General features: G+C 37.2%; 1 protein-coding gene across 5 annotated transcripts in view; it reads left to right on the plus strand.

The window, feature by feature from the left end:
- Window positions 1–9,633, plus strand: part of CEP89 (centrosomal protein 89) — a 43,431-nt gene extending 33,798 nt beyond the window's left edge. For all 5 annotated transcript variants that reach the window (XM_052796414.1, XM_052796415.1, XM_052796416.1 and 2 more), the window contains 2 exons: window positions 2,681–2,850; window positions 9,358–9,633. In XM_052796414.1, coding sequence (XP_052652374.1) covers window positions 2,681–2,850; window positions 9,358–9,592 — 405 coding nt within the window. In that variant the 3' untranslated portion in view covers window positions 9,593–9,633. The remainder of the gene's footprint in view (window positions 1–2,680; window positions 2,851–9,357) is intronic.
- The last annotated feature ends 381 nt before the right edge of the window (window positions 9,634–10,014 follow it).

Genomic DNA, 10,014 nt, shown 5'->3' on the forward strand with positions numbered 1-10,014 from the left:
TATTTTAGAAATTTTTAGTTGCCATGGGAGACAATTGGCAATGTTCCATGGCACCCAGTGAAAATTTCATCCGGGTTCCTATTACAGGGCTATTCTGTCAGGATCAGAATTATAACACTTTTTATAGAGACAGTGAAACAATTTTCTTCAGATGGTACTTAGATCTCTTTTGGAAGGGACAATACTAATTTTTACTGGTAAAGGACAGGAGAAAAACAATACATGATTGACAAAAAATAGCTTTGTTGCCTCAACAAGGATCTTGGGACCAGATCATTAGATATATCATGGCCAGCAGCCTATGTTTGTAGAAATAGTTTTGTTGGCGCTCTATCCAGAATTCTCCAGTTTCATTTGTAATTCAGTACACAAGGTGTAAAAGAATTCTGGTGCCCAGGAGTATACCCTCCTGAAACTGCTTTAGAAGAGTGTAAATTATGTCCTCTTCAGTACCAGCGGCTGCATCCGTGATCATTCCTCATCTAGGGTGCTTACTCTATACCTGATGCCATGACCTTAGGCAGACTACCCTTTTCAGCTCTAGGGGACTTCCAGCTACATGTTATCACCTTCTTCCTGAAAATTGTTATCTCCACCAGTCTGTTTACTGCTACCTGCTTCACTTACAGAAAATAAATAGGAGGCTGTCTTGAACAACTCAAAGGTAGTAGCCTGCTGTGAAGGCTCTGTAAGGGCCAGCAGCTGTGTGTGTCAGCATGCCCAGAACCACCCTGACCTGCCCAGGCTCGCACATGCAAGTACGGAGCACTCTAGGCACTCTTCACCCATCCTGCTGAAGTTTGGCTGAGATAGCTTACCCATTTTAAATACGTAGTTATAATAAGTCACAGAAGCAAGATCAGAATTATGTATCCCTCATATCTAATTTCATGCCCTGATCATTAGGTCAGAAGATGGTGCACTTTTGCCCTTTGTGCCCCATTGATTTTGCAACCCTTCTCCACATGTGACACAGCTTCAGTTGGCAAATGAAGAGCAGGCCTGCCAAGCCAACAGAGGCAGCTATGGGATGTATAGGAGCCCACAGGCTTGCACCATCTCAGGCAGAATGCAGCTTAAAACACATACCTCCCACTAGCTGGATGATCAATGACCACTAGATAAAAAATGGATTTCACCAACACTGTTGGCTTCTTTCTTTATCAGCCTTTTATGTGTTAAAAGGGAGAGGAAGTTCTCTTTAGTTCTCTGAAATAATTGCAGGCACCTGCCCTAAAGAGAGCATTTGGGGTTCTGGATCCAGAGCTGGAGAAGGCATTTACTGGCAGAAGTACAAGTTCAGCTGTTTTCCCGTGCTCTGCACTTCCTCTCAGCTAGCTCTAAGCAACCCTCTGTTCAGAAGGAACATGTTTACCTTTATCCTTCCATAGCATTACAAGTGCAAGCATCTAACTCTGCATTTTGGAGACTTCTCTGGGAATCTAAGTAGTTCAGTAATGTGTAACTGGTTAACTTGCAGGCTTCTAATTATTTTCTTAGAACTGACAGGAAAAAGCTAGGGAAAAAAAAACTATGGAAGGCAGCCTTACATATTGAATGACTAACATTCTAGGTAAATATTATTATTTATCACTATCCTATTACCTCCAGAAAATGAAACTCCAAAATAACACATTTTACAAGAACTAAAAAGGAAACAGTTTGTGGAAAGGATTATATAGCTTGCATCACATACCCAAAAATGCCTTTTTTTTTTTTTTTTCTTCCTCCAAAAGGTACACTCAAACTTTCTGCTCTGATTCAGATGAAGATAATACCATAGGGGTTAACACCTTAGATAAAACTTTATATTAGCAAGACATAAATAGCAGTATTTTCAAAGCTTCACTAAACAGTTTGCAGTTTTATTAAAGGAGGTGCTTCCACCCCAAAACTCTGTTCTATAGCCTGTATCAAACATCATATTCTGCAGATACAGTAAACAGTTTAGGCATTCTGGTTGTAATCACAAGAAAAAAAGCTAATATTGGATAATACCTGTTGTTTTTGTCAAGAGCAGCAGCATGTAGAAATGTGTAACAGTACACAAGCCACATTTTTCAGTTCCTCGTGTGCGTATGTAATTTAATGGTGATGTTATTTCAGAAAGCAAAATCACTTTGTACAAAAAGGACTTGTTTTTGAGATTAGACCAATAGATTCGGTTATTGCCAATAAGCAAAAAAATCACTTGCGCTTCACTGAACAGAAGGAACTATTATGTGAAGAAGCAAAAGATTTTAAAACTTAAAGCCACTCTTAGTATTAAGGTTAAACAACTAACAGAACACAAATACTTCTTCATGGTATGCATTGATAAATATGACTGTTGGACAAGTGGTAAGCAACATGTACTGTAAAGTGTAGCTTTGCATCTTGGAAAACAAACCCTTTTTTTGCAGCTAATTCTTTTCACTCCTAAGACAAAAATACGGTATGGTACTGACTGTACACACTAGTTTTATACGCAGAACAAAGTACAAGTGTAATACCCTCAAATTAACAAGTAGGTGTAAAAAAAAAAAACCATAATGCAACCTACCTGACATATTTAAGCAAGGCAGCACTGATGTAAAGATTAAACTGCAAATTAGTATCTCTAGCTATTTCTTTTGTTGGTAGTGAGTTGTTCTTATTTCTCCTGTAATCACATTTGTCCTATTATCTTTAACCCTTACAGGTATATAAAAAGAAAGCAGCTGGGAAGCTTGGAGATATCAGTCTCAAGATGACTGAGCAGGAGAAAGAATTTTCTGGGAAGGCTGCTCAGTACCAGCAAGAAATGAAGCACCTCCAGCACCTGCTGCAAGACAAACAGGAAACCCTTGATGAAGTGCTCCAGCAGAAAAGGTAAGTCAGTCACAGGCAGAAGCAATCCAATTAGATCTGTGGGGTAAAAGGGTGGGGGGAGGCAACTGCACACAGCTGCAAGCTCTTGCTTTTCATCAGAGCCTCACACGGTATATTCCTGGTATCTTTTCTCACTCATCTTTTAGCTATACTGAAAATGCTGAAATGCCTCTCTTAATTCCCAGCTCCAAGACAGACCTTCTGAAGGGGGAATTTATTCTGGATGACTACTACTACTGTTAAGACTTCTTCTTAAGAATATCAACCTGACCCTAGTCTTTGATGATTTGGGGAGGTGGTGTCTATAAATCATCAAGATATATGTTAAATAATTAACAGCATCTTCTACTAGAGGCTAAACACTTTCCCCTCCACACCCCTCAACAGTTTTCAGAATAGCAGGAAATTAAAGGAATTTAATGAGTATGCATACGATTGGTTTCCTTTTGAGTCTACCTTACTGTTCTGTTAATAAGTGACTTAGATTGGCTACATGCGGAATAATAATAAAAAAAAAGATAATTCAGCAGATTTATACAAGATCATGACTGTCAGTGTTGAAATATCCTTTTAATATGGAGTCCTTTAAAGGTATTTTTCCCCTCCGGTAGTGGAGAGCTTCATAGCACATTCATGTTATAGGCATACAGGAAAGACTTTCTATAACTGAAGAGAGGTAAGCAAGCAGTCAACTATTCCACATTTCTCTGGAAATAGTTATTTAGGATTTTTAGCTAATTAAGTGTCTTTCATACCTCTGGGCTCATGTTACAATTTTTTACAGTAGAGAACAGCTAGTTAAAGAGAGGGCTTTTTCAATGTGGGATAGAGCATAGTTCAAAGTCCTATAATATGGATCATTCAAAATTTACCTTTCTAGCCCCGAAGCAGGTAAATGAGATGATGTAACACAGCTGTGTCAAATAATTAATTACACTTTCCATACAGTATACTAAATCACTTTTTCCTCTTCAGTCTGCACTGACTCATTTTTTCTTCAGTAAGCACATAAAATTAATACTTGCAACTAACTTTTAAGAAGCAAGATCTGTGCCTAGAACCGCAACATAGTAGTCCATTTAGCAATATGATGATGAAGAAAAATGGTTTATGGAAACAAGCACAAGATGAACCTCAAAGAGATGTCTTGCATTTCTGTAGTCTCCTACATTAATGAACAGTGTAATTGGTGACTGCCTTTTTCTGGTGGTAGTTAAGCCTTAAAGTGTTTATTAGAGTATAATATAATGAATACAGCTCTGAAAGTAAAAGATAATTTTTATGTTTATCTTTCAAAGTTGTATTTTGGTTCATCTCATCATCCACTATTTTCCTTTGATAACTATATTAAAAAGTCTAGATTAAAAAGATGAAATGTCACTGAGAAGTCAGCTGAATTCTATGCCTATATAAGAAAGAATATATTTTTATTCTTATAAAACAAAATCAATAAAACCAACTAACACCATGGCTGATACTGTTCATATAAACTAGTTTTCTCATGTTCCTTTATTCATCTCAAGTATTGTGGTAATATAAAGTAGTTTCCCAAGGTAATCCAAATACGTATGTACTCTGTTATGCCTATCTGCCAGAAATGAAACATGTGTTTTGGTCAGCTTTGTGTATTTCTGGATCTATAAGACTTATTATTTTCTCTCTCCCTTCCCTCCACATAGTCACAGAGGAAGGAAGGCAACATTTTTTGTAGTTTAGATGTTGCTAGTCATCTGTATCTTGGCAACTGAAGTCACTAGTGCCAGGACAGTACCAAACATTTACATTTATTTCCACTAGCTCTGTTTACAGAGTAAATTTATAGTCCAGAGAACTGTCTAGCTAATAATGCTTCAATTCAAAATACCTGTATAAACATTAAGGTAAGTGCATTCAGTAAATATATTGTATATTAGATTCTCTAATTTCAGTGTTTAAGTAATGAAAAATCAAAGTAGCATACCACACTTTTAAGCAGGAAAGCCAGTTTAAATTAAAATTTAGCTGAAGGTATGCTGACTATTTGGATAGCTAATTTTGCATTTTATTAAAGTTACAATTTCTCTTTTGGAAGACTATAAACCAAATTAAGCTATTTTAAAGTCACTGACCGGAGTCAGTCTAGTCAAAAGCACTGTAAGTAGGTGAAGACAGAAAACTTTTTCCTATAACTGCTTTTGCTCTTGCATTTAGTTTTATAATAGCGGAGTCAAGAAGTCATAGCAAGTCTGACTCGGCTACTGCCATGAAATTCTTTATCATAAAAGTTTACCATATTTCTTGTAAAACAAGGGAAGATACCACTTCAGGTCTGGAAACAGCACCGTTCTTGCAGTGAGACACTACACCAGAGATAAACAGCCCCACTGTAGTAATCTGAACAGGACTGTAGCAAACCTGACTGATAGCAGGTCAGGGCCCTCTTACCATGGCACATTACATAGTACCAACGTGCCCAGAGGTAGAGCTACTGCAGATCACAGCATGTTCAAAAGTAATGTTTGTTTAGACATTTGCACAGCAGCGATACTCATATGCTTCCTCATTTTTATTTCTTCTCTCATCGTTTTTGACAAATCAACATCCAAACTAACATGGGCTTCATAAAACATAATAAAGGTGATTTTCCTTTGAAACCTTCATTGCATCCAAGGGAACAGAATTTTTCTGCTTGGTTTTTGAAAAGAAATGCATATAGGTATGTTCTTTTGACAAAAGCTTTTAAAGCTTCTAAAGATAACGCAAAGTTTACCTTCCTAGAAGCTGCTCTGTAGAGCCTTCTCAATAATTACAGCCTTTGCTAAAGAATATTGGAAATTCACAGCAAGCTTTTGCCTAAAGCAACTGACGAGAAAGCAGTATCATTTTCTGTTCTTCAGGTAGCTGATAATCATGACATTTTTATTGTTTACAGAGTAATCTTATGAGTCATCATTATCACATACCTTTCCTTAAATAAAATACATTGCATGTTTCAGATATAAACAAAGTTGTTAATGTGGTTCTAGGGTACAGAAGCAGGTTCATAAATGCCTCAAGTCTTATTTCAAAGGACACTTACCTTTATGAGTTTTCTAGGTCACAGTGTATTTCGTAAGTCATCTGCAGAGGAGCAGTACTTCAAGATAGTTACAGCTGCCGTACTTTGGATGTTAAATGCAGGTTTGAAAGTCTTGGTAACGAAACTGCTTTAGACTGTCCTCAGAAGAGGGTCGACAGTAGAAAAGCTTCACAGCCGTGCACAGGCAAGGGAGAGAAGCTGTCTTATCTGTAGGACTACATATAAAATTGTAACCATGATAAAAATTTGATCTTTGTGATAAGGTTTATTTAAATAAACTGTTACAGGATAGATGAAAATTAATTCTTGAGCCAGAAGCACAAAGAAGATTCTCAGAGATTAAGGCTGAATGAATTTAGTCCAGCGAGGGCAGAAAGCTCTGTCTTTTGTAAAGAAGAATCTGTTTTCAGAATCTGCCTCCGTTAACTTTTTCATCCTCAACCATCAGTACAGCATTGGCATTTTGCTTACTCTTAAGATATAAAATCTTACATTTTGGCTAGGTTAGGTAGAGGTTGAATGGAATTTTTATTTTTACTCATTTAAGTGACAACAGCCTACATTTATGAGAAACAAACTTAATGCTTTTTGCCTAAAGACATCTGGAAACAGGACACATTTACTACTGAGTACGTATCTAGTTTTAAACGCCAAGTGACAAAAGACTTGTGTTTGAAGAGGTAAACCAGCTGCTATGGGCACAACGGAATAGCAAGGGTTACCCAATAGGCTGTGATCTGTATAGGGTAATGTCACAGTAGTAGTCACAGTCAAGGATAGTAATGCTTTGCAGAGCTTGAGAGAATTTCTGGTGAGATCCAGAAAAATGCGAGAAGGGTAGTGAGGGCCATGGCCCAGTGAAGTAGGAGCAAGGAAACTTTGGTGTCGAGAAAAAAGTACAGGCCCTCAGCAGCTAACTCTGAGTTCCTAAGACAACTAGGAGATCATGACTAGCAAGAATAAGGACACCCCCTCCCCAACCTGTTTTGCTGACTATATTTTTTTAGATTTTGATTGGGTCAGAATTTTAAAACAAACAAACAAACAAAAACCTCGCAGAGGCAAAACCCCCTTGTCTAACTACAGCTGGGTTCTAACTGCTACTTCTTGGATACTCACCTGAAAACCAGCTGAACTATAAAAGCTGTACATTCTGCCACACTGAAGGACTTACCTATGACTGCAGGATGCTGTGTGCAAAGCCAGGGGCATCTGCGACGTGCTTCCTTGACAGCAACATGCTTTGACTGCTCATTCCAGAGCAAAGTCAGCAAGTGCTTTCCGATTCTGCGTCTCTGGGCTCCTTTAAAAATTAATCCTCTAAAAAGATTTCAGATACACCACCACCTCTAAAGGCATCTGTTTCCTTGCTACTGAAGTAATTTTATTCACATGGATACTTTTAAAACTAGTATCTTTGAACTAATTTTTCTGAAATCGATGCAGTTGCCATTGAACTGAACAGATGGACTGAAAATGAGCATCTAATTTGTCAGGCATGCTGACAGCATTAAACTACAGTTCAGAATTCAGTGATCTTTAGTTTTGTCTTCAAATTTTCTCTGTCTCAAGCTCATACAAGCATTAACAATGAAACAATCTTTTTAAAAAGAGTGTTGGTTTTAGAAATTAGCAGGTGAAACAAAGCCTGGGTAATGTTCTGCACTACAATAAGGGTAAAACAGATTAAGCTCTTGTATATTAGTATTAGAACATAAAGAGTGCTGTGCACACTGCATGCAGACTCCAGTTGGAGAGAAGTAGCAACAGAGAACAGGAGCTTGTCCCTATCAAGATATAAAAATACATTTAAAAATAAAACAAGATGCTGAAAGTGTTCCAAGATGACAATACAAAGGGCCCATCTCAACCAATGGGTGAAACTCAGGATGGCTTGTTGGGGGAGTTCAATCGTGTAGTGTTACTCTTTGTGCCTCACATCCCCCAAAACGTAGCTGAGGATAATTGCCTTTGTAAAGCATTTTGAAGCATATACTGAGTAACTGGTAATATTAGACACTCTTACTGCTGGCTCAAGGAAAACTATACTTTGTGAGAACAAAGTCATCTACAGTTTTGGTGTTTCAAAAGCGAGAGGTTGCTTCTCAATAGCTTTTTAGAGACTTGGCAGAAATGGAAAGGTCCAACCCATTAATGTGGCTTCTCACATTCTTGAGCAGTCTTGGGCTACTCTTAGCAACTGTACTACTTTCACCTGCCTTTGTTTGCTTTAATTCCATCCTTAATGGTTAATGATCTCTTCCACTATCAAAAGTTCATTCCAAGCAGTATATATAAGGATAATCTTAAGGCCTTCTCCATAAGTTTTTTGGTTTTTTTTTTTTACATCTTCTATCTATACAGCCAATCATAGGGTGAAACAAAATTAGATGGTACTATGTCTGGGCCACTTTCTACCACTTTTTTTAGCATTCTCAGTGTTATTGATCACAAAGGGCTCTGTAAGAAGTACTGATTATATATTTTCTAGTATATTCCTTTTGCCAGAAATGTAACCTGACAGTGTTTTAATCTCAACAACATTTATGTTTTACATTTTTCTCTCTCATTTTTAGAACCTGGTATTCAGAAAAATTTGTGTAACGGGCTAGCTCTATTAAGTGCTTCAGGTAGTGGCCTGAAGTAATTGTGTTAGAGAAGTCTGTACCATTAAGATTTGTGTGCTTAGTTTCTACACAATAGCTTTCCACTTCAATCAGTCTTGATTTTCTGATTATTTTGTATTTTGACATATGCTAGAAGCAAGTCAGAGGAAACCCAAGAGCTTAACCTTGACCAAATATAACTTACTATAAAGTCTGCAGCTGGAATACACTGCATTATTAAATTATGTCAGCTGCCTTATTTGAAAAAAACCACAACTTTTTCTTGAGAAAAACATTAAATAATTCATTCATATATGCTTGGGCAGTCAGAGAAATCAGGCCATAAGGTTATAATGCCTTAAGGACTGTCCTTCACCATCTTTGCCTCCCGCATGGGAAACAAAAAAAAAAAAAAAAAGTTTACACCACTTCTCTTTGATGTCCACAACAAGGTATTAGCTAAGCACAAGTCTGACATGCGGTTTGATCAGACGTTTTTAGCCTCTGAGTGGAGAGATGCAGAACTCTTGGCAGCCGGCAGAAGGCAGAACTGCAGTCACGACAGATCCTGATTCAGTGGCAGTCGTGGTATTTGGATCTCACAGGCACTACTTTTTTGTGTGAACTTAATCCAACTTATTACATGGGTCCAAATCTTTTTTTCTGATAGTATCCTCACTAGCATTACATTTAGTGGGCTTTTTTAAAAACAGGAACAAATTTCAGCCAGATAATTTCAAGCAGCTAAATACATGCAGTTTGTAATTTGCTTATCCACATACTGTAATTATGTACTGCCGAAAAGTGTTTTTAAAATTAGGATTTCTCTTCATTTTTTTCTAGGAAAGTGGAAGGGGAACTTGAAATCATTTGGGAATCCACATCCAAAGAAAACAGGAGAATGAGAGAACTCTTACATAAATCCCTGGGGAAGAACAACATGTGGAATACTGTCACAGTTCATGAGCCACACTTAGATGAAAGCTCTCAGAAAGACCTAGTTTATGGACACGATTTTAGCTATTGTGATGTGAAACCTTCATCTCCTACTAAAAATGAAATTCAAGAATCTCAGTGATAAGAATAAAGATGCATTATGCACCTCATCCAAAAAAGAGACCTCAGTGCCTGAATTTGACTGTCTTCAACAACACAAGATGTAACGGAACACTCATCCTCTTCAAAATCACTGTATATTCTAGTGTCAAAATGACAACAGCATATTCTCCAGCTGTACCATCAAATAATGTAAGTCTAGCCTAAAATATAACTTCATTTTTTGAAGAAAAGTCTATTCCTTAAGGCAAAATGTGGTACAGCTCTAAATTAACATAAAAAGACAAGTATCCAGTTAACAAGATAAACAACTGGTAAGCTTGGTGTTCTAGCAGACACACATACCTTGCCACAAAACAAGTAAACAGCATGATAGAAAGCCTCCAATATGGTAAATAATGTGTCTCTATTATATATGTTTTAGTTAAAAGGTCAAATTTCAAT

The sequence above is a fragment of the Harpia harpyja genome, chromosome 9, assembly GCF_026419915.1.
Source record: "Harpia harpyja isolate bHarHar1 chromosome 9, bHarHar1 primary haplotype, whole genome shotgun sequence".
NCBI classification, from domain to species: Eukaryota; Metazoa; Chordata; class Aves; order Accipitriformes; family Accipitridae; genus Harpia; species Harpia harpyja.